The sequence below is a fragment of the Alosa alosa genome, chromosome 7, assembly GCF_017589495.1.
Source record: "Alosa alosa isolate M-15738 ecotype Scorff River chromosome 7, AALO_Geno_1.1, whole genome shotgun sequence".
NCBI lineage: Eukaryota > Metazoa > Chordata > Actinopteri > Clupeiformes > Clupeidae > Alosa > Alosa alosa.
Window position 1 is genome coordinate 32,575,458 of NC_063195.1, and position 27,685 is coordinate 32,603,142.

Here is a 27,685-nt window from a genome sequence, read left to right on the forward strand (position 1 = left end):
GCTCTTTCTGGAATTCAACAAGGATGTCCACTTTCTGCACTGTAATACAAAGATGAGGATTAACTTGTGGTTTATAAATTTACATATTTATTTTATTAAACCAGCGGAAAAATAACCCCGGCCTCTTGCAACTTGTTACATATTTTTCTCATTTCTTTCCACTGTGACAATTACAACATGTCTCAAAAACATTCACACAAATGCACTTTCGCAAAGACAAGTGATTCTCTTTTATTCGGAAATATTTACAAATAATTCCACCGTGTGATTGAGCCTCGCCATTAGCCAATGAAGGGCTGGGACTGGAGGGGGTAATCATGGGACTGATGAAGGCACAAAAGTATGTTTCTCTCCCTACTGGCACACGCTTCTGTATGTTCCCTTCTCTTATTATAGAGCACGAGCAAGATAAAGTCCACTGCCAGTTTAAAGTAGTGGTTCTGAAATCGTCAAGTAAACGGCATAATGAGACCTGCGTGGTGAACAGGGGTGATGTGTATCAGCATCTGTTCTCTGGAAGTTACACTTGTGAGCCAGTGGTTTGTTTCTGAGGCGTAAGGTCAAGCTGGAGATAAATTCAGTCAGTCAGATATTCATTCAGAATTTTGATGGTTCATTTGTACACTTCATCTACAATCAATAAAAAAAGTCTGATCAAAAATAGCTGTTTGAAAATATCGCTTTAGTAATCATTTTACTTTGAGGCATCCATATTTCACCATATTTTGGTGAGTTTCTCTCAACGTTGAAAACAAACATCTCACATAACTGTTGCTGCCCTTCAGCTGCTCTGCCTGTTCGCTCAGAACAAGATTTCAAGTATGATCTTCAAAATCCCAATGAGGATGGTCCAGAAGATGGACTCTTCCTCCTCCTCAAAGTCCTCCTCTCCCCCTCCCTTAGGGTACCTGGGCTGGCTTTGGGACCCCTCTTCTGAGGGGTACGCATCCCTCTTGAAAGGGTCCTCGGACAGGGCAGTCTGGTCGTAGAACACCTTCATTTCAAACTCGCTCTCCTTGTGAGACGGGTGGCCATAGATACCGATACCCACCGGCCGGGTGAACTCCCCGGGCACCACCACCACGTCATGCCCGCACGTAACCGACTGCAGCTTGTAGGTGTCGAAGCTGGGCCGAAGCGTCTTGTCAGACACATAGAGGTCGGCGTCACCCTTAAGGCTGCGCATGTGCAGGATGATGCGCCCATCGTGGTTTAGACGCAGGTAGCTGTAGTTGCCCGCACCGATGTGGCCCTGCACCACGTGGAGCAAGACCCACTCCTTCGGCACGGCAAAGGCTGACGAGGAGTCATCATCGTCGAAGTGCAGGAAGCCTTGGGCCTGGGACAAGAGAAGCACCAGCGGTACCAGGACGCTCCAGCAACAAGGTACCATTCCGTCACGAGCAATCACAACCTGGGAGACACTGTGCCTCTACCATCCAAGGATAACCTTGGGTGGTAGGCATAAAGGACAGACCAGAATTATTATTTGCCACAAAAGGATATTCAGTGAGGGGGCCATGACTGCATCAGCATATTAAATCCAGTGAGATATGTGGACTACCACTCACTTTATCTCTACCCATATATCTATACACATAGTAAAATGACACCTCTTGGGAGGCATCATGATGACTGATGACAAACTTGCTAAATATACCTCAGTGGCTTTTGCACAGGGCTTTTCACTGGGACAGAGGCATCCGCCACTTGCAGTCAAGCAAAGTAGCCTTGCCTAACATGTAACATGTAAAATGTATAATGTTAAATGTAATTTTATGTTATTTTTGTGACACATTATCAATACCCGGTCACCAAATATCAATATTTTACAAAATTCTTCATATTCTAAATGAACTCATCCGCCAATTTATCATACCAAAGTCACTAATTCACGCATGAACATACAGTAAGCATAAACACTGAAATATGCATTTTAAAAATAAATGTTTTTGTTATGTCTTGAGAGACATATATTTTGTTCTTTAAAAAATCCTTTGTAAAATGCAATGTATATAAGTTACATCACTCCAGCTTTTTGCCTTTTTCTTCTGCTTCACTAACGTTAAACAGATGTGTACTGTAGATTCCACTTTTGCAATGTATGGAGTAGTTTGTGGGTTTCCTAATTTCACAATCAACTGAACACGTGTAAGGGGAAAAACTAAGCTAATTTTCCAAGCAAAACTACAATTTTATTATCATTTACTATGACATATCGCTAGTCATCATCTAACTTCTAGCTTGAAAATATCACACTAGAGTGACTTGACAAACCTGCTAGACAGCTGACAATTTTGTCACAATTTCGTACGGACGACCAAACAGCTTTGTGTTGCACTTTTGTCTCACATTAGCGAGGGTTAGTGCATTCAATAGCAAAGACACTTGTACTAAACCATCGTCACTGCTTTATCTGTCACCCGAACAGGTGGCCAATTGACAAACTGACATTTGACAAACTGTTAGCTTAGCAGCAACAACATGAGTCAAGTTGACTGGGCTCGCTAGCATCCTGAGGCAAAACAGGTTAGCACCTTGGACCATTATCTCACACGAAGTTTAACTTAGCTATTGAAAGATATGGACGAGTATTTAAACAATTGACAGAAATACAGTCTCGTTATGTTTAAATGATCTTTTTTAGATTTCAACTTACCTAACCATAACGTCTGAAGAGGCAAGAATAACTATTTGTTATTTTAGAGGCGACAGCATTTCTCTCACTTGGTGTTACCGCTCCTTCTGCAGTTGCCACTTGCTTATCATAGTGCCATAGCGCCCCCAGCAGAACAGGTGGACAAATTGCACAACAAATCTCGACTTTTTCATTACAAAAAATATAGCTGACCTACATTACGCAGTGTAGGAACCTTTTGTCACGTTTTACACTTTTTGTTTTGCATTTTAAAACTGGAATACTGATTGTACAGTATTAGTATGAGGCCTGTGCCTACTTTCTTTTCAGTGTACCTTCATTGTTGTGGGTCTTTAAGAATTTGAATTGATTAAATCCAAGATGTCCACTGTCATAGTTGTTTTGCGTCATAACACTCCTCACAGACATAGCAGAAGTAAATGGATTTTTAAGCATCTGCCATTTCAGTAAAAAACATAATATCTACTTATATGGCTTTGGGAGATTAATTTAGATATTATGCATGAAATTCCATGGTAAGGGGTTCACATTATTCTTGAAAGGCAAAATCTGTAGATCTCCAACAGCCAGTGGCACTACTCTGGATTGGCAACTCCCCATATTGTGCAACACTGTTGTGGTTTAGAAGGTTAATTTAAGTTCCGCTTCCAAATGAGTAATTAAGCCGCAAACAGCTACTCATTCACCCTCAGTATGTGCTCCACTGAAACAAGGACGCAGGATAACATCTAAATGAACTATTGGGAGTTTACCACACAGATGTCTTATGATTAATGCTTGACATTTGTTACTCATACAGCTATGCAAGATAGACCAATTAACACTGTCCCTGGCTCTTCTAAGCACAACATTGATTTATGATAAATGTGTGACATTAGTTATTCATAACCTTATGCAAGATCAGATGGACCCATCCACTCGGTCTTCGACTCTCATAGGTACAAACATGCCTTGAATAGTTTATGAATAGACCAATAAACTATTCTTGGGTTTCAAGTCTGTATGTAAGGAATTCATGTTTAACTGAACCTCACCACATGGTTGGTAGTGACTATGTTCTGATTGAGGGACCAAGGGTGTCTGTTAGTGCTGTAGTGTGTCTAAGTCAGAGCCAGGGGGCAGTGTGCTGCATTGTTGAACAGTAATCAGCCCAAAGAAACATTTCTCACATGGCTTTGTATCAGCATATTTTTTTTTTTATCATATATCCGCTTGGACAACAGTCAGTGCCAATTTTATCCATGCTGAATCAGACTCTATGACACGAACAAATGATGTTTGAATAGTTTTGATATTCAAATCAGATCGACAGATCCTCGACTCTTTCTGGTCGCTACCACAAAGCATAGAACATCATCAGCAGAGCTTCTGAATAAGAGCATACATGTGAAAACAAAAACAAAAACAAAAAAATCCTTTTTTTTTTTTTACTTTACAGTGTTACATCCCTTTGGGCTATTTCAACAGTACCCCAGTCTCCATCTTCAGATCAAATAAACAACATTTTCCCCCCCCCACGATAACCTACATCATATAATGTATTTATCTACAGATGTATTATATTGTTAAGTATTGTATGAACGTTTGATACAGCATTTTATTTGTACTAAATGAATCTCACCATCAATGCTGAATGGTGAATTGCTCATTGTGAATGATCATAGAAAACAATTGAACCAGATTAGCAACTGTTAACTTATATATCAAAAACTTGATTTCAGGCATGCACTTTCACACCTCACACATAAAATCAACGGTACTAATTTAACATCATTTTTTAATCATTTTTTTCTTTTTTACTTTTAATGAACACCAACTGCATTTCTTTTTTAACAAAAGCACAACAAATGTTTCTGGGAAAGACTGTCAATTGATTGAATGATCACCTTTAAGGTTCAAAGCCACATCAAATAGTAAATTCTATAGACAGATATATCTGTTCGACAAGGCTATGTGGAATCCCATGACACTTAAACACTTGGTGGAGATAGGCTACAATTAACCACTTTGAATAGTTATTGCAAACTTTTTTTTCCTCAAAACCAATTTTAAGGCCTTAAAAGTACAAGGTGTAAATAATCACTTCACTTCAATATTTCAAAATGGGCCAAAATATCACTAGATTCTCAAGTAAATTAATCCTACAGGCCCACAATTTCCCTATTTGTACTCCCGTACAATTTACACAAGATTAATCACTGAATATATACTTTATAAAAAGTTTTTCTTCAAAAAGCTTTCTTTCTGTTTACTGTGTCAGACATATATAGATGCTTGGATATGTAGTTTGCTTTGTTTGCTTTGGCCTTTTCTTTATCCTTTCTCATTCCTTTCAACCATTCTTTAGTCCCCAGATGGACTGTAGCAACAGGTTGTGTGTGGTGAGTGTAATTGGACAAGTGGTAATGTTTGTTTTTCTCTCAGGGAGTAAAAGTATACAAGAAACCATATATGAACCAGGTACATCTCTTGTCAAGATCATTCATAGAGGTGAGTGAAAGGGGAGTGGGGTGAGGGTGGGAGGGGGAGGGGTGACAAGACTCGCGTCATACAATAACATACAGTACCATGCTAGCTCTGATCGGTTGCTGCTAACCGTTATTAGCGATGGAGATCAGTGTCGTTGCCGTTAAGTCCACAATACCATCGGACGCCAAACCATCTGGCCCCATTCTGCCCGCACGCTTTTCACCTTTGTGTCATTTCCCACGTCTCCATCCTGTGTGAAGATATGCTTTACAAAACGCAACTTGTATCGGGAAGTGAGGAAAATGCAGGAAGTAACTCTGTCTGTGCAGAAAACAAACATTGAACAATAAAAACATAAAAACATCTAACCTTGGAGAAGTGCTGTGTCTCTCTTTTTTTTTTTTTAAGGATGGACTGAAGGTACAAATAGACAAAAAAAGCAATTCACATTTGTTGTACAACTGTGTGCAAGTATATAGAAATTGCATGAAAGACAAAGCCTCTATAATGCATGTGTGCAGTGTGTGCGCGTGTGCTGTGCATGTGTGCTGTGCGTGTGTGTGTGTGTGTGTGTGTGTGTGTGTGTGTGTGTGTGTGTGTGTGTGTGTGTGTGTGTGTGTGTGTGTGTGTGGTGATATTCTTAAATCAGCTGGAGAATCCAACAATTCCTTTTCAATCTCAGAAGGGCAGAATGCGGCTCACTACATTCCTCGTCAAGACTAGAGCGAATTTGGTAGGTTTTGAAGTTTATCTTGAAACACTAAAATGGAAATGGTTGCACAATTATCAATATTGATTGTTATCTTCAAGACTAGTTTTTTTTTTTTTTTTTTAATTCTTCTTTTCATCTTCTTCTTGTTGTCTGCCGCTTGGTTGATTTTACAAAAAAGAAGCCCAGTTTCTTGTTTGTATAGTTTGCTGGGCCTCCAGTGTTAGTGGATGGGCTGGCGGAGAGAGGCAGCAATCACTGCTGGGAGGTCTGAAGTGGGAGGAGCAGGATGGAGGATGGGGTCAGGGGTCAGACGGGCGGGGCCTTGCGCTGCAGAAAGTACTGGTGGATGTCCTCGGCGTCACGCTTAAGCCACGCAGCGTTCAGGAGAATGTTCTCGCAGCACTGCTGTACCGTGCGCTCTGCTGCCGGCGCGTGGTGGCTCTCAAAGAAGCTCTGGAACAAACGCACAAGGTGTCGTCATGTCATGCCCATCATGCATTCATTCATTCATTCATTCATTCATTCAATCAATCATTTAATCATTCATTCATTTAGTCATTAATTAAATCATTCATTTAGTCATTTGTTGTGTTCTCAGGAATGTTAATATTCAACCTGGGGACTGAATTGAAGTCTATAGCAGAGAGAAAGATATTGATACCATAAACACATATATACACATACTGCAATATACTGCTTGTTAATCTGGACAGTTTTAGGTTTTTTAGTTGCTTTAAAACCAGTTGAAGTAACAAACATGCACACAAAGCATGATCAATATATTTACACGTTTATTCCATTATTCCCTTGTTTTGGTGATTTAATAGATTTATTTGGGAGTTTGTTCACTCTTTCCGTAATTTATCAAAAATAGCATCTGTTTTTTACACAATAAATACATGTCACTTAAAAAACATTACTTAAAACCCCTAAGTAGTGACTGAGGGCAATTTGACACAGACCCATTTTTAGCTTGCATTAAGCCATTAGCCCAAAACTGTGCAGCAGAGTCGGAGTAGATTAATGGACAAGCAGCACTCACCTTCACCTCTGCAGCCATTTTGTCCACCGCAAATCCATCCACAGTGAGCTAGGAGAGAACATGCAGACATTTATTACAAATCCATCCACAGTGAGCTAGGAGAGAACACGCAGACATTTATGATGGCACAGGCGCTCTTGATCTGTTGTTTTGAAGGGACTCGCATGTGCCATAAACTTTTTCATTTCCACTAATCACTCTATCTGTTAGGAATGACATTCAAAATAGAGCTGGCTCGGAGTAAACAGGATGCTGACTAACACGCTGACACGCAGCATGTCCAGGTCAATTAAACATGATTGCCCCTTGTAGAGCATAGGTCAGTCCAATATAAGAATCCTCCTATTAAATACTCGTCTCACAAATAAAGGTAGCGCGTATACGACGAAAGGTCTACTTATCTGCAAAGTAACAAAGTGGCCTAATTTATCCAGCAGACAGCAGCCAGAAATAAAAGAGCTTTAGTCATTTCCATATTGTAGATAAAGGCACCGCACTGACACTCTGCTGTCTGACAGTCTTTGCGTTCAATAGAAGACTATCTTGCTGGCTCTTGTGGCATGAAAAAGAGCAGATTGTCGTATCATAATTGTCATTTCTGAAAGAAGCAGGCCTTTGAAACTCACACTCCAGACACATGCTTATGTTCCCATGAGCAGGCTCGGCCAGTACACATTTCTGTTTCACATGAGAATCATGTGTCTGAACGCCGCTCCAAGCCAGGAACAGAGGCCAGTTAAACAGCTCAATTCTGACTCACATAGTAATACAATTACGATAATCCAAACGCACAGAATTGTGCAGCGCTCAACATGAACGCGTCATGAGGGTGGTTATGACTGACTCATTACAGCAGATGCACAGCTTTGCAACGGATCTGACAAAGAAATATGGAAAAATGCTACCGTCAATGACTTACTGACAAATTGAGCCAACCCAAAAAGTGAATGTGAAAGAGCATGTGCAAAAGTTTGTGTGTGCACTCTCATGTATGGCTGAGCGTGTGTGTGCGTACAACATCCATGTACACTTAAATGATTGTGGCTGGCCATCTGCTTGTCTGTGCACGTACAAGTAGTTATACGCATGTCTCTGCATGACGGGTGTCTGTGAACTGCAGACACACATATGGCAGTTGCGCCCGCTCACCTTGATGAGTCGTGATATGAGGAAGCCGCCCTGGTACCGGTTGTGAAGCTCCTCCCAGTTGTCCTTCACGAACTTCCACGCTGCTTTCCGGCCGTGCTTGCTGCTGCCTGCCACGCCCCCGATCACAGACACCGTGTCCTGAGGACGCACCTCCTCCTACGCGGGTCACATGACATGCTTGAGGCTGCGCCCCTCCACAAACACACAACAGGAACGATTCCATACACACATGCCCCTCCCTCGTCTACAGTGGCAGGAAAAATCTTAATCTTTATTTATAGTATTAATGTATACATGTGCAATATCACATATATGCTTGAACTATCACTGTATGTATACAGGGCCTGGAAGCCGATGTACACATAGCCCTTAGGATAGACTAGAGTTGCCATAGACACGTACACATAGCCCTTAGGATAGACTAGAGTTGCCATAGACACGTGCAGTCACATTTGATGGAGTAAGTAACCTGTGTAAGTAACCAAGAGCTACCTGGCTAACCTCTCCATGGTAATGAGGAAGAACAGCGACAAAGGACTATTAAAGTGAAACTACTGGGACTGTCCACTGTCCAGTATGCACAAGTGAAGTAATGGGAGATAAAGGGGGATCATACCGAGAGGGCAAAGGTCAGGACCCTCTGGATGAGATCGGGAGCAGAGATGGCCCCCAGCACCCGCTCGATACGATTCTTCTCCTCCTGCATGTCCGCCTGCTTATGGAGCTGCAGGAGAGGGGGAGAGAGAGAGAGAGAGAGACATGAGTGAAGAGAGGGAGAGAGACAGAGGGAGAGACAGAGGGAGAGAGAGAGGTAGAATGAGAGCAATCCAGAGGCCGAGATATGGATGTATAGAGAGGGATATGATTGGGTGCAAAATACACAGGGGAGTGGGGCAAATAGACATATTGAATACAAAGAAGGGCAGAACTATTCTCTCCATAGCTTGACAACATGGAAGAAACAGCCTGGAGGTGAAATTGTCAAAGAAACAATGAGGGGGAGGGGTTAATTTACCTTAAACATTGTGTCCAGCGTTGTACTGTCTCCATGCTTAAGGACTGTAAGATATACCTGAAAGACAAACACGTTTTTCACTTTTACAGAATCAGGAACACTTTGTACATAAACTCAAAGACAGAAATGACAGGGACAAATTTCAAATAGCATTTATAAGTTGTGTTTAATGAGAACTAAATCAAATCTTTCTATTCCTACTCCTGTAAAGTCTCGCTCCCAAGTCCTCTCCATCCCCTAATCCTGTAACTCTTTGCAAGCATCAAGTCTTACATAGGACTTCCCCTTAGTTACTCAATCAGTGTTTAACAATTCACACAGTGTGAACTGCTTAAAGGCCATGAATATCAAGTTCAAGAGTGAGAGCGAGAGCGAGAGTGTGTTTGAGAGGCTGTGGTCCTGTGTGCTTGTGAGACACTGAATTTCTGTGTCTAAAGAAATTTGTATGCACTGCTTCTATAGGACTGACAGTATATGTTTCTGTGTGTATGCATGTGCATGTTTGCCTGTGGGCATGTAGCATGCGTGCCTGAACAAACTGTCAATGTGCCTGTGTGTGTGTGTGTGTGTGTGTGTGTGTGTGTGTGTGTGTGTGTGTGTGTGTGCGCACGCGCATGTTTGTGTATGTGTGTCAATCAAGTGTCCCTGGGCATAAGAGCCTCCTGGTCTCCCACCAAAATGCAAAACACAAGTGACTCCAACTACCCTGTGTTCTTCTTGCATGTAGGACCTGAATAGTAAAACTGCTTACAGGGAATCTGACTTGGTGCTAATGTTTGCATTCACATCAACATGTAACACTTGTGACAACAGCACACATTGAACACTGCTATAAATACATACTCCAACTGACTTCACCATGGGAGCCATAATCAGGCAGGTGGGGGGTGAGGGCTCTCATAGTCCCCAGTCCCCATGTAAAAGAAACATCCACGCACAGCAGGGGGCAGCCGTGGTCTACTGGTTAGGAAATCAGACTTGTGACCGAAGGATGGCCCGTTTGACCCGGCTGGTAGGAGAAATGTGGTTGAATATCGCTCTCCCTTGTCCACATCCACGGCTGAGCTCTGTGTGTGTGTGTTTGTTGTGTGTGTGTGTGTGTGTGTGTGTGTGTGTAAAAACCATGGATGGGTAAAATGCAGTCGGATAGTACCTCGGGATCAATAAATATTGATCATCAATCTGTCTAGCCAGCCCATCGTCTCACAACACTTCCTGCTAAGAGTATCTGAATCCAAAACCAGGTGAAGCCCAGCTCACTGGCTCGGCTGAGAGGATAAATAAATGATGTGGAATGAGTCACAAGACAGACAGGTGAGTGTGAGCATTTATCTGTGTCAATACACAGCTAAGAAGCTGGGCCCAGATTCAGAGTAATACCCAATAATGCTTCAGCTCCTCCACAGCCTTTCTCCAGAGCTGGCTCTGTGTTATGGCTCTGCTTCTCTCACACATGTCTATATTGCCTTATGCGTGCTTGTGCATATGTGTGTGAGTCTGTGCATGCATGTACATGTCTGTGTATGTGTGTGTGTGTGCTTATCTGTGTATACGTGTATAGGCATGTTTGTTTAAGTATATTCCTATGTATGTGCACGAATATGCCTGCACTGTGCAGGCATTTACTTGTATGTTTTTATGCATGTGTGTACATGCATAAATATGTGTGTTTATGTGTGTGCATGTATATAAATATGTATGTGTGTGTATGTGTGTTTATATGTGTGCATCATGCGTAATGTGAGAGTGTGCAGGTGTGTGTGTGTGTGTGTGTGTGGAGACGGGCTGTGCAGAGCTTACTGGGCTCCTGAGGTCTGCCGAGAGGATCTGCTTGCCCTCCACATGGTCCTTAAACCTCCGGCGGGCCTCCTCCAGCGTGGGCTTATGGCCCGCCTTCCCAAGCTTACCCAGAACCAGACCCCGCAACAGAGCATCCAGGTGGCCTACACACAGGGGAGGGGGGAGAGGAGAGAGAGAGAGAAAGAACATTAGGCAGAAATGAAAGGGCAGAGAACGAGGGAAAGGGGGAGAGATAAGGAAAAGAGGAGAAAAGCAAGTAAAGGTAGAGAGAAGGAAGGTGTGAGAAGAAAGAAAGAAAGAAAGAGATATATAGAGAGAAATCAATTAGGGGAGAAGTAAGGAGATGGAGGAAGAGAAAGAGGAGAGAAGAGTGTGAAGGAGAATGCAGAGAGAGAGAGAGAGAGAGAGAGAGAGAGAGAGAGAGAGAGAGAGAGAGAGAGAGAGAGAGAGAGAGAGAGAGAGAGAGAGAGAGAGAGAGAACATCATTAGCACTCGGTTTCACAGTTCACAGAACAAGCACCCAGGAGAATAAGGCCACATTGTCCCTGCTTCATTTGGTCCCGTCTCCACCAACAGAGCACCAACAGAGCACCCAACAGAGCACCAACAGAGCACCAACAGAGCACCAACAGAGCACCAACAGAGCACCAACAGAGCACCAACAGAGCACCAACAGAGCACCAACAGAGCACCAACAGAGCACCAACAGAGCACCAACAGAGCACCAACAGAGCACCAACAGAGCACCAACAGAGCACCAACAGAGCACCAACAGAGCACCAACAGAGCACCAACAGAGCACCAACAGAGCACCAACAGAGCACCAACAGAGCACCAACAGAGCACCAACAGAGCACCAACAGAGCACCAACAGAGCACCAACAGAGCACCAACAGAGCACCAACAGAGCACCAACAGAGCACCAACAGAGCACCAACAGAGCACCAACAGAGCACCAACAGAGCACCAACAGAGCACCAACAGAGCACCAACAGAGCACCAACAGAGCACCAACAGAGCACCAACAGAGCACCAACAGAGCACCAACAGAGCACCAACAGAGCACCAACAGAGCACCAACAGAGCACCAACAGAGCACCAACAGAGCACCAACAGAGCACCAACAGAGCACCAACAGAGCACCAACAGAGCACCAACAGAGCACCAACAGAGCACCAACAGAGCACCAACAGAGCACCAACAGAGCACCAACAGAGCACCAACAGAGCACCAACAGAGCACCAACAGAGCACCAACAGAGCACCAACAGAGCACCAACAGAGCACCAACAGAGCACCAACAGAGCACCAACAGAGCACCAACAGAGCACCAACAGAGCACCAACAGAGCACCAACAGAGCACCAACAGAGCACCAACAGAGCACCAACAGAGCACCAACAGAGCACCAACAGAGCACCAACAGAGCACCAACAGAGCACCAACAGAGCACCAACAGAGCACCAACAGAGCACCAACAGAGCACCAACAGAGCACCAACAGAGCACCAACAGAGCACCAACAGAGCACCAACAGAGCACCAACAGAGCACCAACAGAGCACCAACAGAGCACCAACAGAGCACCAACAGAGCACCCATCAGCTTCAGCACCTCCACCGTGCTGATCATGCCGGCCCGTGCCTGCAGGGGGCGACGGAGAGACGGGGGGGTAGAGGGAGCGAATATGTCATTCACAAAACGCCTCTGTTCTAGTCTTCAAAAACGAGGAACTGCAAGAGTGGGTTTGATCAGGTGCAGTTTGCCAAAAGGATTGCAACAGTACGTCATTTTTGAAAATCGGGCACATGGATCAAATACTACAGATCAGAGAGAGATAATAAAGATGAAAGACAGAGGGCAGAGAAAGCGTGAAGAGAGAGAAAGGGGAAGGGCAACAAAAAGAAAAAGAAGAAAAGGGGAGGAAAGAGTTGGAAAGAAAAACAGGACACAGGCATCATAAAAGGGGGTTGGTCAAAATAAAAGGAGTTGAAGAGTGTTATACTGCGTGCGTGTGTGTGTGTGTGGGCAAAGGTGAGGGAAGACAAAAACACAACAGAAGGTAACGTACGCCAGTCATAAATGTCACAGTGATGACACCACAGCTAGAGTCAATCATTGACACGTTTAACTACAGCTGCTTCTAATAGTGGCATGCCTCTCCTCCCTTCTTTATCTATGTTAATATGGGCAAACCAAGAGCTCTTCAGCTCTCAAGAAACAACAAGGAGGGAAGTTAAGGTTGCCATTGCAGAGATAAGAGACCTTCACCTACAGTGACAGCAGTAAAAATAAAGTGATGAAACCGCACCAAATGTACAGTAAATGAGCATGTTAATGGCTCTTGTGTGTGTGTGTGTGTGTCATGGGTGATTGTGCGGGTCCTACACGCTGACCTAGTCGTGAAGCAAAGCCTGCCACTGACCCACGTGTGAGCCAGCGCAAATACAAAAGCAACATTGCACAACTTGCCCAATGTCAGCACTCAGCAGCTAAGAGCCACGGAGAGCTAAGCTGTATTTAGATTAGCTCTACGTAGCTTAGCTTGGCTGGCCCCATTGCTAACCTTTGCTTTGTTTCTACTCCCCCGGCCCACATTCAGCTCAAGCTAATATCTGATTTATGGCCGCGGCGGTCCCTCAGCCTAGCGACGCCGCGGCTAGCCCCTCTCGGTGGCTCACCAGAGAGAAGAGGTCGTTCTGGAGGCCCAGTCGGTCCACAGGCAGCAAGGTGAGGTCTCGGACGCCCGGCAGCAGGCTCTCCAACATGGCCGAGCTGTACTGGATACGGTAGAAGCCCACTGTGCCTGGGTTAATCTGCAAGAGACAAAAAGAGACTATCGGGGTCTGGAGGGATGGACGCTAGAGTGGTCAAAATGGGGATAAAAAGAGAGAGAAAGAACAAAGCCAACTGATATATGTTTATATTATTAATTGCTGCTGTAACACCATAATTTCCCTTTAGGGATGAATAAAGTACTCTATCCATCTCTCTAAGGAGAGGGGTGTGGTGGGGGAGCCGAATTCCCTTTTAGAGACACATGGGGCTTTTGACTACTTTTAGCCACCAGGGAAAGCATTTATGAGGGGACGAGCGACTGAAATTTCCCACCAGCAAGCTGCAAAATTCAAGGACCGAGAGAGATTATGCATGCTTTGGCTCAATTAAGGGATCATGACCCAACAACAAAAAAACATTTGCAACACTCTGGACGGCATCCAATGCTTCCAGGGCACATTTCCTGTGCAGCATTTGTGAAAGGGTCTCTGCTAGCGCAAGGTTTGCAAGATGAACATGCTGATTCAAGTGTAAGTTTGTGTAAGGGTGTGTGTGTGTCCTTCTTACAAGCACTTTTGCAAGGACCAAGTATACTATACTTTACTGCTGCAAAGACAACTATACTATTTGAATCAACTGTGCGAAATGCTTACAGGCTTATCTTGATTTCATACAACCTTTTACTTTACATCAGAATAATGAAAGCATTTCCAGACTTCCCAATAAGAGATTTCATCTCATCAAATGACTCAACTGAATTGAAACATAAACAAACAAAAAACAAAGCTACTGGCCTGACCTTAACCCACTGCTCAGGGCTGATGTTGGGAACGGTGACTGTGGTTTCGGGTTGGTCCAGGAGCACTTTCATCTTGGTGCAGGCAGGGTCCTCACTCGAACAAATACTGATAGGAACCATCCAACTGGGGCAATCCTCTCCTGCAATCACAGAGCGAGCAGATAACCATCAGAACGGCTGTGTAAACCATAGATATCTATAGTGGCCATTTTAGTTGTCCCAGCATGCAATGAAAATAAATGGCACCCTGTAATTTGCCATTATGCTATTTGCCACTGCAGATGACTGGAGGACCATTATGACATAAAATGCATACACATGACATGTGCATAGAACACATTGCTTTAATATTTTTTTTTTTTGCTACATAAGTTTACTCTGCTAAAATTGCTCCTGAAATCCACAAGATGGTAGCCTGACGTAGTCATACTCAATTCTAGTCAGAATATGAGTCTGATACTGCTCTATTGGGATGTAATTATGGGGTGTATTTCAACCGATACAGGGAGGAATGCCTCTGCACTCAATTGGATAGACCTAATCAATCAGCGCAACAAAATAGCTTACCATGAGGTGTAGGAAGAAAACACACAAACCATCCTTCTTCACCTATATCCCTCCATTTTTAAAAATAATTCTGAACAGTGATATGCTACAAACATGTTAAACAGCTGGGAAAGGCTGTCGCAAATCCCTCGAACAGGTAGTCAATCAGAGATTTCAATTGGCATTGGGCAAAAGAGATTTCACAATGCAACACGCTGTTTTCCCTTGATGAAAGTGAAACCACGAGTTTTCCCACATCTCAACTTTGGCCAAAGTTTTCAGAAATAATCGTTTTCAGTGATACAACCTCATTAAATAATATGAATGTTCCATATGGGGTCTTAAAAGCCATGTATCCTTCTAGCCACAGCGTTTTTGTTTCAAACACAAGCCTAATCAAAGCGTGCTCAGATGACGTGATAGACCAGGCGCTGTTGCTCACCTGTCCATCATCGTAAAGCCTGATTTGATTGGTCCGCCCGATCTAGGGCGAGCATACCAGATGCCAGACCGAACTTCCCGACCTCAAATGTTGTGGGCAGGACTAAGTTCGGAATGGCACCCATGGCTAACAAGATGGTGCAAGACCTTGTCTATCTCTTGAGTCACATCGAATATAGGAAAGGACAAATTTACAAGAACTAATGTTGCAAGATGGCTGTAGGGACTCTCAGTGGTATACAAACCAATATATGAGATAAATAAATGTCCATGTATTGCAGAGTCAAATCGTACTACTTGTTCTATTGCAGTAACGATGTATCATGGCCCATATATTATTGTAATATTAATATAATTATAATATTGTATAGTGGACTTTGAAGCAATTCCCACACCCCTACTTCAGAGACTTTGGCAAATGACTATCTGTGCTATGCACTGCTTCCCAACCAAGGAATTCAAAGAAAAAGGAAACTGAGTCTTAGCCTCCCACTCAGCATAGCTGCCTGAAACAGTGATGTAACATGAAATACCGGTCTCAAGTCTTGACCTACAACTCCCATGAAGGCATTTGTACGTGCACACACACACACACACACACACACACAGCCCCCTCCCCCAGATCTCTCACACGATGACTGATAGAAAAAAAAGTCTTTGAACAAACACTATGTTCCCTTCAGGGTGAGTGTGACCCGTGAGTTAGTTGGGTGTGTACAGTTCACAGTGCTACTGCAAGCTCCTCTCACCGTTGTGTGGTCCACTAGCGCAGAACTTCTTCTGAGAGATCTTGAGCACACGATCCTCCCCTTGCTGAGAAAACAGAGAGCATTGCAAAAACTGATCAGCAAAATATGGGCACTCACAGAACATACTGCAAATGTCTCGCAAGAGTAACTGGCTGAATTACTGACTGTTGCACTGTTAATCAAAACAGTTCAGAAATAAACTACGTTCATTATTTTTTTAATATTCTCATGTCCAATTATTGTATAGTCCTGCTGACACAGAGAGAACACACACAGGGATAATGGCACACTGACTAGTTCTGACGAGTCCTCAATAGTATCAATAGAAAGGGCAGTTTAAAAACTCAAGTGTGTCAATAGAAAGGGACAGTTTTAGAAACCGGCTGCTGCACCTGTTCCTGGTCCACTACGATGATGGGGAAGCCCATCTGCTTGGTCCAGGAGTTCATGACCGCAGCTATGGGCTTCCCACTGGCCTGCTCCAAACAGTCCCACAGGTCCTCTGGACAGAAGGGCAAATGAGATTCAACATCCAGCAAACATCAACACTTTCAGACAGTCAAAAAACCCTGTTGTGGTTGTGGTGTAGTGCCTGAGAATTATTCAAGGTCAACTCTCCACCAAGGCAGGTAATAGTAGTACTCGAAACAAAACAAAACAACACAAAACAAAGCACATGGCCATATCCTATATTTGGCAAACTATTACCGTCTGCTTTTAAACTGATGAAGGGAACATTCATTTTAATGAAACTCATGTTGCAACTGAAGTGGGAGCTTTCTCCAGTGCCTCTGGCTCCGTAACGACGTTAAAGAGGCAAAGGGACCCTGTCCAGACCCACGTTAATGTGGTTCAAATGTCCACCGCTCCCTCCACCAGGCCTGGGGGGGCGGGGCGTTAGTCCAGGCTGATGATACAGCATTAGTCCAAGGTGCCATCCTGACAGACTGAGTTCCAGCCCAATCAAAGGCACCAGACCAAGACAGAGCCACTCGGCTCCACACTCACACACCCCGAAGGGCTTCAGATGTGTTTGAGAAGCGCTGCAGCCCTGCTACTCAGGAGGGAGGAGCCTCGAGGTAGAGGGCTGGAGTTGGCCACCAGTGGTTAGAGACCGTGTCCAGTGGTCGTTAGAGACCGTGTCCAGTGGTCGTTAGAGACCGTGTCCAGTGTTTGTTTACAAGTCTCTCACACCTTGGCCAGATAAGAGAAATGTTTAAATTCCCCCCAAAAATGTTCTTGATTTGTGAGAGGGCTGCTCAAAGAAGTGATTCAAGCTACAATCTACAAAAGCTTTTAACATTTGCAGTCAGTGCCTGAAACAACCCACTATAATAAGTTGTATCTGACAAACAAAGAAAGTTCAGGTAACAGGCAAAGATTTAAAGAGGTTGCTTTAATTTGCTCTTAACTTGTAAACATGTCATCTGGGGAGTGTTTAAAGGAACACGGCAACTTTTTGGGAAATGAGCTTATTTGCCGTCTACCCTAGAGTTAAATAAGAGGATATATGCCTCGCTCTGTGTGTGCGAATTAACTCAGTCTGAGTTACCATTAGCCTAGCTTAGCATAACTCATTGGATGTGGGTTGTTCCAGTTAGCCTATAGCTACCCTAGCCTATAGCTTAAAGGGAGCTCTACTACAACCCCATTTCCCCAAACGTTGGCGTGTTTCTTTAAGCACTTTCTCTGATGCCTTGCCATCATGAGTCATTTGATCAGTTTTGCAAACTCCCAAGACGACTGCCACAGATAATACTTATTAACACCTGCCAGACCTCAAAGCAAACAAACAAAAAAGCATGTTGGAACATGTTCAGAACGTCCACAGAAAAAAATAAAGAAAGAAAAATATCTCCAGGGCTCATTCTGTGCAAGAGAGATAGGCTTATCTATCTAGATCCATGTCCATTTGACACACGTACACACACCTTTCTCGCAACTTCTGTACCCTTGCAGAGGTTGCGAGACAACAAAGGTTAAAAATAAACACAAACTGTCTGAAGACATGTACAGATGGTGGAAGCCTGCAGCAGGAAAGCTGCTGTTTGGGTCTCTTACCACACACACATACATACACACACACACACACACACACACATTTGGCTTCATCAAACAAACTTTCCTTCTCATTCTCTTCTGTCTCTCTCATTTCCACCCACATGTGTGCGTACACGCGTACACACACACACACACACACACACACACACACACACACACACACACACACACACATCAATCTCTTAGAATCTCTTTGTCAGTGTATTGAACAAATCAACAACAGGATGTCTCAATTTTCTTCAGCTGAACAAAGAAAAAAATTATATTTGGTAAAAAGGAGGAAAGACTTAAGGCTGTGGTACGGTCCTGCGTCACATTTGCGCATGTCCAAGACATTTTTTCTGTGGACGTGAAGCATACTCCAACTTCTGCTGTCCTGAATGCGCGTTAGATTATTAAGGTTAGCGCCTGCGCACTACGGATTAACTGTGATACTCTGCCCCACCAACTGGGGGCGGTACGTCGAGCCTGAAAGTAGGACACAACCGACACAAACGACTGAAGAAAAGAAGAACGTGGGATGTGCGAGCGAAGGAAGAGCAAGTGAAGGAGTGTTCCACACGTGTGTGCAAAAGATGCGGCTGTTAGATGAGGAAAAGCACCACGAGTACTTTCGCCTGTCTGCTGGGAAGTTTGATAAGTGGGCGATTCTACCGAATTCGTGCAAATTGCTGTCCCAGACCCTAAAAATGTATTTAAAAAGCATTTATACAGAAAAATGTTACATATTTATAAAGATCTTTTTTATTATCTATTAAGAATTAAAACAATATTTGAGGTAGCATCAAGCTTAATATATATAAAATCATCATGTTTAGGGTACTTTCAATTGAGAGGTGGCTGTCCCAAATCCTAAGGCCTAAATCTCAATCATTTTTGTAATTTTTTCCACGCATGTTTTTATAAAGATCTTTTGAATACCTATGATAAAATCAATCGAAAAAATATTTATTTATTGCATATTTTTTTCAAAAATCATAAATCATTATGTAAAAAATGTTGTCCCGCATTTTTATGTCACAACCGAAACACTGTAAGGTTTAGCCCATAGGATGGTAATGATTTTAGCCACCAGCTCCATTTTGTATACACCTGTGGAAAGGGACCTGATGATACCCATGAATATAGAAACAAATTGCCAACATGTCTAAACATAAAGGAAAAAGTGGAGCAGAAAGACTGATAAAATATAGACAAATATTGAGGGATGACTCAGTGAAGTACCAAGAATATTTAAGAAAGAAAAGTGAAAGAAATCATTGTTCAACTGCATCTTTTTGCAGAAGTATTAGTTAGGAAGACTGAGGGCCCTATCTCACACTCAGGTGCGACACAATTGTTTTCCTGGTTTTAAGTCAGCACATTTTATCATTATTCCGCCAGACACCCATACTGTGTGATCCCCACGGGTGCATCGATTAAAAAAAAAAACAGGTGTGGTCAGGCATATGATCACAAATTGCTATTTTGACGTCACAAAAAATTATAACACCACTAACCAAGGAACGTGGTCTAAAGTTAAATGGGCATTATTTCAGTTATTTTGAGGGTGCACTGTCAGGAATCTAACAGCCTGGTAATAAGACCTAAGCCAGTGTTTCTTAAACTGGAGGTCGGGACTCCCAGGGGGGTTGACAAAAATATGGGAGGGGTCGCAAAATGATTGTTTTGAAGGTTTTCAGACCAACATGTTTAAAAACTGGGATATTCAGTAGACCTAGATATAGGGTTACAATTTACAATGTTTCCATAATGTTCCTCCGAATGTGGGTGCTTTGTTTTACGTAAACTCAAATCTCTACCTGCGTCTCTTGCAACGATAACTTTAAAGATGCTGCACATACGCCTACCAGTGACAGAACATTATGCAGCCTGTTCTTGCCACAGGACTGCCAGTTCTATATATTGTCAAAGGCTTGGTTTTGATGTTGACATGGCGTACTGATGAGAGAAAACATTTTCTGCCTCCAATGCCAGTCCTACAACATTTTCCAAAATGATACCAAATTTCATTGGCTGGAGAGAAGGGGGTCTCGAGACTTGGCCAATATGTTTTGGGGGTCGGCAGATAAAAACGTTTAAGAACCACTGACCTAAGCAACGAGTCCCTGGCAACGCAATTCAAAGACTGCTGGTGTGCTTGGATGAATGTCCTTAGCATTTTTAACATTCATTGGAATGTTATTGGGGTGTTAGGAAGCAAAGTACATGAGCGTAGACAGTACACAGACACAAACATACTCCATACACCTGGGGACACTGGTTTGCCTGTGTAATCTGTGTTGTGTTGGACCACGTGGCTCAGCCTGTCACTCGTCCGGACTCGAACCCGCAAACAGCAGCACCTCGGATAAGGAGTCGAGCATGCTAGCAATAGCAAAGCAAAAGCAAAGCAAATAATCAAAGCCCAGGCTGCAACACTACTCTATAGGTGTCTGCAGGGAGGTTTACCAACATACTGCACACCTACCGTTACACTCCTAATGCCCCCTAAACCTCACTCCTGATCCGGGTAATGGTCCAGAATTCCTACACAGTGGACCACCCCTACACCCTCGTTTTGTTTTCGTTGTTGTTGAACCTGGTCTTACATTTAAAAAACAAAAACTGAACTGCGGATTTGCTTAACTACTTGGGGTGTCTGAGTGAGTCAGAGTGAGTTTAGGCTGCCTATTACGAGGCAAACCGGCGTAGCCTGGTTTCAAGCATTCCAACAATAGTTCCATACATACGTTCACATTTTGTTTTGCACAAGAGTAAAAGAGTCTGCCTTCAGCAGATCCCTTCTGCAGAAATGTGTTTGCTTATCCAGATGGTGGTACTGTGCCATGGTACATGCAGTACTTGCTTCTAGGGAATGGAAGATGGCACTCTTATTGTTTTTCTCCTGATTGGTTATGGCATACCTTCCAACATTTAGCTTTCAAAAACTGGGTTTTGGGTTGCCAGGTTTTATGACAACAGGATTGAAATTGAAAGTAAGTCATTGTGTTGGCTATGTGTAGGGTGCATATCATACCGAATTAGGCAACCCAGGAAATGTCAGACTAACAGAAAAAATGAATGGATCCGTGAATTTAAAATTAAGTTTGATGGTCATGCAATTTGTCTGGGAGAAAAAACAAAACGGGTGGCCGCCGGGAGATGACCTTGAAATACGGGGGAAACCATGGAAAAATGGGAGTGTTGGCAGGTATGGGTTATACCTAACAAACATTCATGCTTAACCCTTAAAGGAGTACCGTCACACCGGTGTGACGGGAATGTTGGGAAATTAACATTCTAAAGAATATCTGGGTTCATTGAATTCAACATAGAATTTTAGAACTTTCAATTGTTGCGGAACTTAGAATGTTCAAAAACCTACACCTTTAAGGGTTAAAGGGATACTCCAGCGTAAAAACAATCAAAACAAAACAGCCTTACACTTAACTACAGATAAACAGAAGTATTGCAAACTTAAACCCTGGGTCATTTTTACTTTGAAGTAGCCCTTCAATTAAGGGGCGGGGGACATTAGAACAATCCTTTTGAACCATGCACCTGGCGTCTGATCACTTATTCTGCTGTCAAACTAGGAAAAGTGAACTAGACACTCCCTACATACACCTGAACCATATGCTTCAGATCATGCGTCTTAGATTGTCAAAAAAGGGCCCTGAAGGTAACAAATTGAACACTAAAATGAGATCTGGAGGTTATATGTGTTCTTTGAGCAATTGTTAACATGTTAGATACTTTTTAAATGTGACCATTTTTGAACACTTAATAAATCTTTCTTGAAGGATAATAAAACCAAGCATACATTTTCTATCTTGCATCCCAAACTATCCATCAGCTGTTCAGTAAAATATTAAACAGATTTCTTTAAAAAAAAAAAGAAAAATAAAAAAAAAAAAAATAATAATAATATCTATACACATGTCTGTTATGTGCTAGCTGCATTATGTGTAACATTTGACAAAATACTGACAGTCTGATGTAGTAGTCACTACCGAAACACTACCGTCACAACCGAACATGTGCCGTCACAAGCGAAACACAGGATGTTTTGTTAAAAAAAGAGTATATCTAATCATCTGACAAGATAACATGGTGGTGTTTGATTAAATATATATTTTTAGTAATACATCCTTAAATTTGAAAACGGTATGATCAACTTTATGCGTTTTACAAAGAAATATTGTTTTTAAAATGCAATTAATCTCATAAATGACACTTATTTTGTGTTAAAAATTATTATTGTTATCAGTTGAATCATGGAAATGCTTTAAGAAAATTCTAAAAAATATATTTAGAAGGTATATGTAAAGAAATTCCTAATAGGTTATCACAAAACTTCTTATTTTGTTAATTGTTATTGTGTTTCGGTAGTGACAAATTTTGGGAGAAGGAAAACATTCCAAAACTGTATAAAAAGACAATATGAAATTAAAATGTCCAATTATTAGAGATGTGTAACTTAGATGTTATACAATGTGTGTGAATTAAAAGTTTTGGGGGAAAAAAAGACACTTTTTTCAAAATGTTTCAACCTCTGAATTTGCAAGAAATACGGTAGAATGGCCCAAGTTGGCCCATCGCATCATCCACCAGAACACACACAGCACACCTGTTGGTATAGCCGAGAGACTTGCTTATAGCTTACTTGCTTATTAGGCTACGTAGCTGAGTGACTTGGTGCCGCGATACAAAGTAAAGAAATTTTTCTAAACACAGCAGTGCCATGGTAAGAAAGAGTTGTGCGTATAGATGTCCTCAATTAAATTTGTATTGAGTCTTCACACCTGCCTCATACCAAAAAGTATGAACCAAAAACCTGTAATTATGACGTGTCAATAAAAGTTTTGAAGTAGCCTAACTCTTTGTGTTCATAATGTGTTAATGTCTCACTGTGATAATGGGTGTATTTAGAGCGAGAGGTAGCCTAGGTTAATCCTTCAATTATTATTATGATAATGCATTATCCGGTGTTGACAGGCGAGTTTCGAGATTTGAATTCAGCATTGTTCAGGAGTAGGTGATAATGAATGCACCTGGGAGAGGTATGCTACATTCCCTTTATTATTATAATCATTATTGATAACGCATTATATACGGAACAGGCGAGAATGCATCTGGATCAACAAGTGTTACTAGGTTTCGCCTGAGCATTGTAGATAGATAGGCTACCTTTATATATTTTGATTTCAGCATTGTTCAGTAATAGATGCTAGGCTACGCTCAAGATGCATTTAATCCAAAGTCATGTCAGCTCTCTATGCAGGGAGTAGGGCTGTCACTTTTTATTCGAACATGACGTGAAATATCCGTATATACTATAAATAAACTATTCGGTTTTTAGTGCTGTGTAGCGCATTTCTATAGTCTATGATTAGTTTTATTTTATTGTTTGCCATCTCATTCAGGGCTCATGACCAAATCAAGCCAATATAATAGCCAGTAGCCACAATGAGCCCATGCAGCCACCCCGTTTCAACAATAAAAGATAACGCACAGAATGGCCAGCCTGAGCGGACAATTACGTCCCCAACATCTAAAATGTGGTGTCTTGAAATACTTTGGGTTCTACACCATAGATGGTAAAGTAACCGTTAAAGATAATGTTAAAGAATGTATCTGTGGATTGTGGCTTTACATCGGTCGAAGTTGACTCCATGTCGTGGTGTTTCACGTAACTCGGTAGCCAGACAAGCTGAGAACAGGTGCTCTGCTCCATCGTCGTTATGATAACCAAACAAGCCTACTTCTGTCTAGGTTTTAAGTGTTGTTCTTCTATGTGGTCCACCTACTGGAGGGGAGTGTTTACAGCAGTTCCGTTTCACACATTGACGCGCGGTCTTAAATTTCGGTCGACTCGTGACGCGCTCACCAGTGCCGCGTGCGCAGGACGCAGACGCGGGAGCGTACCATAGGCTTTAGGGTTGCCACTCTCCTTGACACAAAAGGGTTGAAAGCAAAGGATACTGTTACAAATGTTGGTGTATTAATTGACAGTGATCTACATTTCAACAGCCACATGAAAGCAATAAGTAAATCAGCTTTTTACCACCTCAAAAATAATGCCAAACTTAGAGGGCTGATGTCAAAATATGATTTTAAAAAATTCATTCAATCTCGAGCAGGGTTGATTACTGCAATGAGCTTTTCACATGCCTTCCTAAAAATACGATCAAACAGCTTCAGGTGATACAAAATGCAGCAGCTAGGGTTCTCACAAAAACTAAAAGAATTAACCAAATTACTCCAATTCCTAAGTCCCTGCACTGGCCTCTGCTTGTACATAAATCAGTAAATGGAGCAGGACCTAAATTTCTATCAGACATGCTTCAGCAGTACACACCTTCTCGACCTCTCGGGTCTCAGGAGAAAAACCTGTTTGTAAAACCTGCTGTTAGAACTAAACACGGTGAAGCAGCTTTTAGCTGCTATGCGGTTCAGCTTTGAAACCAACTTTCGGATGACATCAAAAAGGCCCAAACTGTAGCCAGTTTTAAATCTAGACTTAACACCAAACTGTTCTCAGATGCCTTCTGCTAACTGCACTTACAATGAATTAAGTTACAAATTCCAAATCTGCCTTTAAATTATTCTACCTTGTGTCTTATTTTGTCTTTTTAATTATTCTTTATATTTAAATGATTTTACCTTGTGTGTTTTATGTTTTCATTATGATCTTTACTTTTTAAACTGTTCTTTGACAATTGCCCTTTATGCTTTTATTTGCTATTACTGTTTGCTTTTGTTCATGTAAAGCACATTAAAGCAACACCAAAGAGTTTTTTGTACCTTAAAATAATGTTTCCAAAATCGTTTCAGTAGTTCATCATCTCATAACAGGGTGAATGGCACTTTCTGCATTCGCTTCGCAGCCCTCTATCGACTATAACCGCACTATGTTTGCCGGATCGGGTAGCGGATCTGTAGTTCGATGGAATGAGACATAACAGGGTATCTCCACGGCAAATAGATACATACGACAACTTACATTTTTTTTATGAAACAGTTTTTTTTTCTACTAATTTTAACCCCCACCCAATTTTGGATGTCTACAGAAGTTACGAAATATATTTTGGCTAAAGAAAAATAATTGTGTGATTTACCTTCACAGCTATAAATACCCAAATTTTAGGGTCTGGGCTGCTTGCTTTTGAAGCTGGCTGTACATATCTGGTTGTGCTTACTGGCTGAGACTGACTGTTCTTCACCTGTATCTGTAGTAGCCTATATTTCTTGCCAAAGACATGTGCACTGGACTGGATTCCCTTCAATATTTTTTTTCAAAGTTAGACTAAGCTATTTAAATATTTTAATAGGCCTACTTTATATAATTTCCTATGTGCATCTATTCCCATATGCATCATATGTCCCATATACAGCACAGCAAATTAAAGTTAATCCTTGTATCTAAACAAACCAAAGCTTGACTGAAACATTGTAAAACCATTGATTTGTTTTAAATTAATTAAGAGAGGTCCTCCTCGGATCCTGCTGAAAACTGCTGGTTTCATCTCAAGCACGCACGTATTATGAACGCACATTTTTTTTTTTTTTTTATGCAGCCAGTCGCCGACAATCAAAACAAAACTAAGTAGTACTAACTTTTGCGAAGTAGGCCTACTGGGAAAGGCTGGCAAGCAAGCTGCTGACAGATACTACAGGTATTGTAACTTAGACAGATATTTTCTTCCCTAGGCTAGGCCAGCAACACACGCTGGGAAGATGCAAACAATTGACCTTAACATATTTCCTTCTGATTGCGAAAATGCATGTCAGTCCGTGGTTCCTTCATAAATTGTGCAGCAAATTATCAGACGAGTGACAGAAGCACTGCGCATAATTTGACCAGCAGTCTTCGCGTCCATAGTTTGTGAAACCATGCTGTATCCGAGCAAAGATTCTAGATACCCAGCGCAACTCCGAAAAGGAGGACAAATGAGCGTCCGGCTTGAGGCTGCGCCGGACGCCGGACAGGGCTTTTTAAAATCCGGCCTAAATTCGAAGGTATGCCCACCCTATCGCTAACTGGCTTATCAACTTTCTCCCGCTCATTCTACCACTCACGCAGGCTACCTGCGTATCTCTCAGGCCTCGGCTACACCACGAAAACGTCAGGCATATTTGTACATATTATTACCGTTTTCACACCTTTAACCACACCCGTGAAAAACATCTTCACTCTGCAACCACTACACTTCCTCCCGTAGCCTTTTATAGTCACTTATACAATTGGGTTCGGATGGATGGAGACATTTCACTCGCTCTCTTGCGCTTGCTCACTCGCTGGCGGTCCCACACGCAAATTTAATACCTCCCTTTTGAAAATTCAAGAAATCCGACAATTTAAGACTTTTTTAGGCCTTAAAAACCGAAAGTTGTATTTAAGACTTTTTAAGGATCCGCGGGAGCCCTGCATAAGAAACTAAAATTTGACTTGCATCTGATGTCGCAATACATCATACTTTCATAAAATCATGCAACATGTTCTACCTTGTCTGTGGACATTGTTATTTGCAAAGCCGGTGCTGGATAAACAAATGGTGCGTGTGACAGAGGAAAAGTTCTTTGGTGTTGCTTTAAATTGCCTCTGTGTATGAAATGCGCTAGATAAATAAACTAGACTTGACTTCAAGTTTAAATCCAGCCCATATGATCTGACCCAGTGCAACCAAAAGCTTCAAATCAAGCCATCTGAACACTTGAGACAGCCAACGGGCTCACTTTCACACCTCTGTGGTCACTCGCATACTCCACTTGTGATGCGTGGAGATGAGCTGATAGAGCATCTGGGAAGCCTGGAGTCAGAGGCACGCCTTTAAAGCTCCTAGGCGCTCCATTAGACTTAGGGGTGTTGGCACAGACCAGGCATTCAGCATGCCCATGCAAGCCATCTCATTCTCGGTGAGTCACATTTGGGCCTTTGGGATGGCAACCGCTGGCAGGACACAAGACTGCAATACTGCAGACTTGCTTAGAAATGGACAGGGCACCCTGTGGTAGTCTTGTGGAGTACGGACTGACCAAATGCGCCCAGTTCTTTCCCACAGTCATTACAAATACTACAACTTCTATGACGTCTACATATCTTATATACATATATACAATATGCAAGGCCTACCTGTAGATGCATTTTTATGTTGAAACTTCAAAAGGTAAGCATTCATTCCTTTCCTAAAATCCTGCAAAACAAATGTCATAGAAGTGTGTTTACAAACCTGCACGGTACAAGGCGGCAAACGTTACATAACTGCAATTGGTTCTAATGACTCACTGGCTTATAAATACAAGGCCTATCAATGTGTTATCTGTGGCAGTAAAGTTTTCATAAACGTGCTGCTGATATGTGTGCCACTGGGAAGATATGAGATAATTTAGCCTAAATAAGCCTTAGTGGATCAATGAAAGCTCCAAGAACAGAAGGTGGTTGTGATAAATAAAAGTAAAGTTCAAAGTAAAAGTACATTTCCAT

At 42.3% G+C, this 27,685-nt stretch overlaps 2 protein-coding genes across 2 annotated transcripts in view; both read right to left on the minus strand.

Moving 5' to 3' along the window:
- Positions 1-206: 206 nt before the first annotated feature.
- On the minus strand, positions 207-2,771 carry c7h6orf120 (chromosome 7 C6orf120 homolog). The gene is made up of 2 exons (XM_048248918.1): positions 2,660-2,771; positions 207-1,450 (listed from the first exon to the last, which is right to left on the minus strand). Exon 2 carries the CDS (start codon positions 1,391-1,393, stop codon positions 803-805), a length of 591 nt encoding a protein of 196 aa, XP_048104875.1. The 5' UTR covers positions 1,394-1,450; positions 2,660-2,771; the 3' UTR covers positions 207-802.
- A 1,160-nt stretch (positions 2,772-3,931) lies between these two features.
- npepps (aminopeptidase puromycin sensitive) overlaps positions 3,932-27,685 on the minus strand; it is a 35,345-nt gene continuing 11,591 nt past the window's right edge. The window contains exons 12-23 of the mRNA XM_048248920.1: positions 27,335-27,395; positions 16,548-16,657; positions 16,156-16,219; positions 14,420-14,559; positions 13,524-13,658; positions 12,399-12,486; positions 10,847-11,073; positions 9,047-9,103; positions 8,648-8,755; positions 8,032-8,187; positions 6,883-6,930; positions 3,932-6,293 (exon numbers count right to left, since the gene is read on the minus strand). Coding sequence (XP_048104877.1) covers positions 6,147-6,293; positions 6,883-6,930; positions 8,032-8,187; positions 8,648-8,755; positions 9,047-9,103; positions 10,847-11,073; positions 12,399-12,486; positions 13,524-13,658; positions 14,420-14,559; positions 16,156-16,219; positions 16,548-16,657; positions 27,335-27,395 — 1,341 coding nt within the window. The 3' untranslated portion in view covers positions 3,932-6,146. The remainder of the gene's footprint in view (positions 6,294-6,882; positions 6,931-8,031; positions 8,188-8,647; positions 8,756-9,046; positions 9,104-10,846; positions 11,074-12,398; positions 12,487-13,523; positions 13,659-14,419; positions 14,560-16,155; positions 16,220-16,547; positions 16,658-27,334; positions 27,396-27,685) is intronic.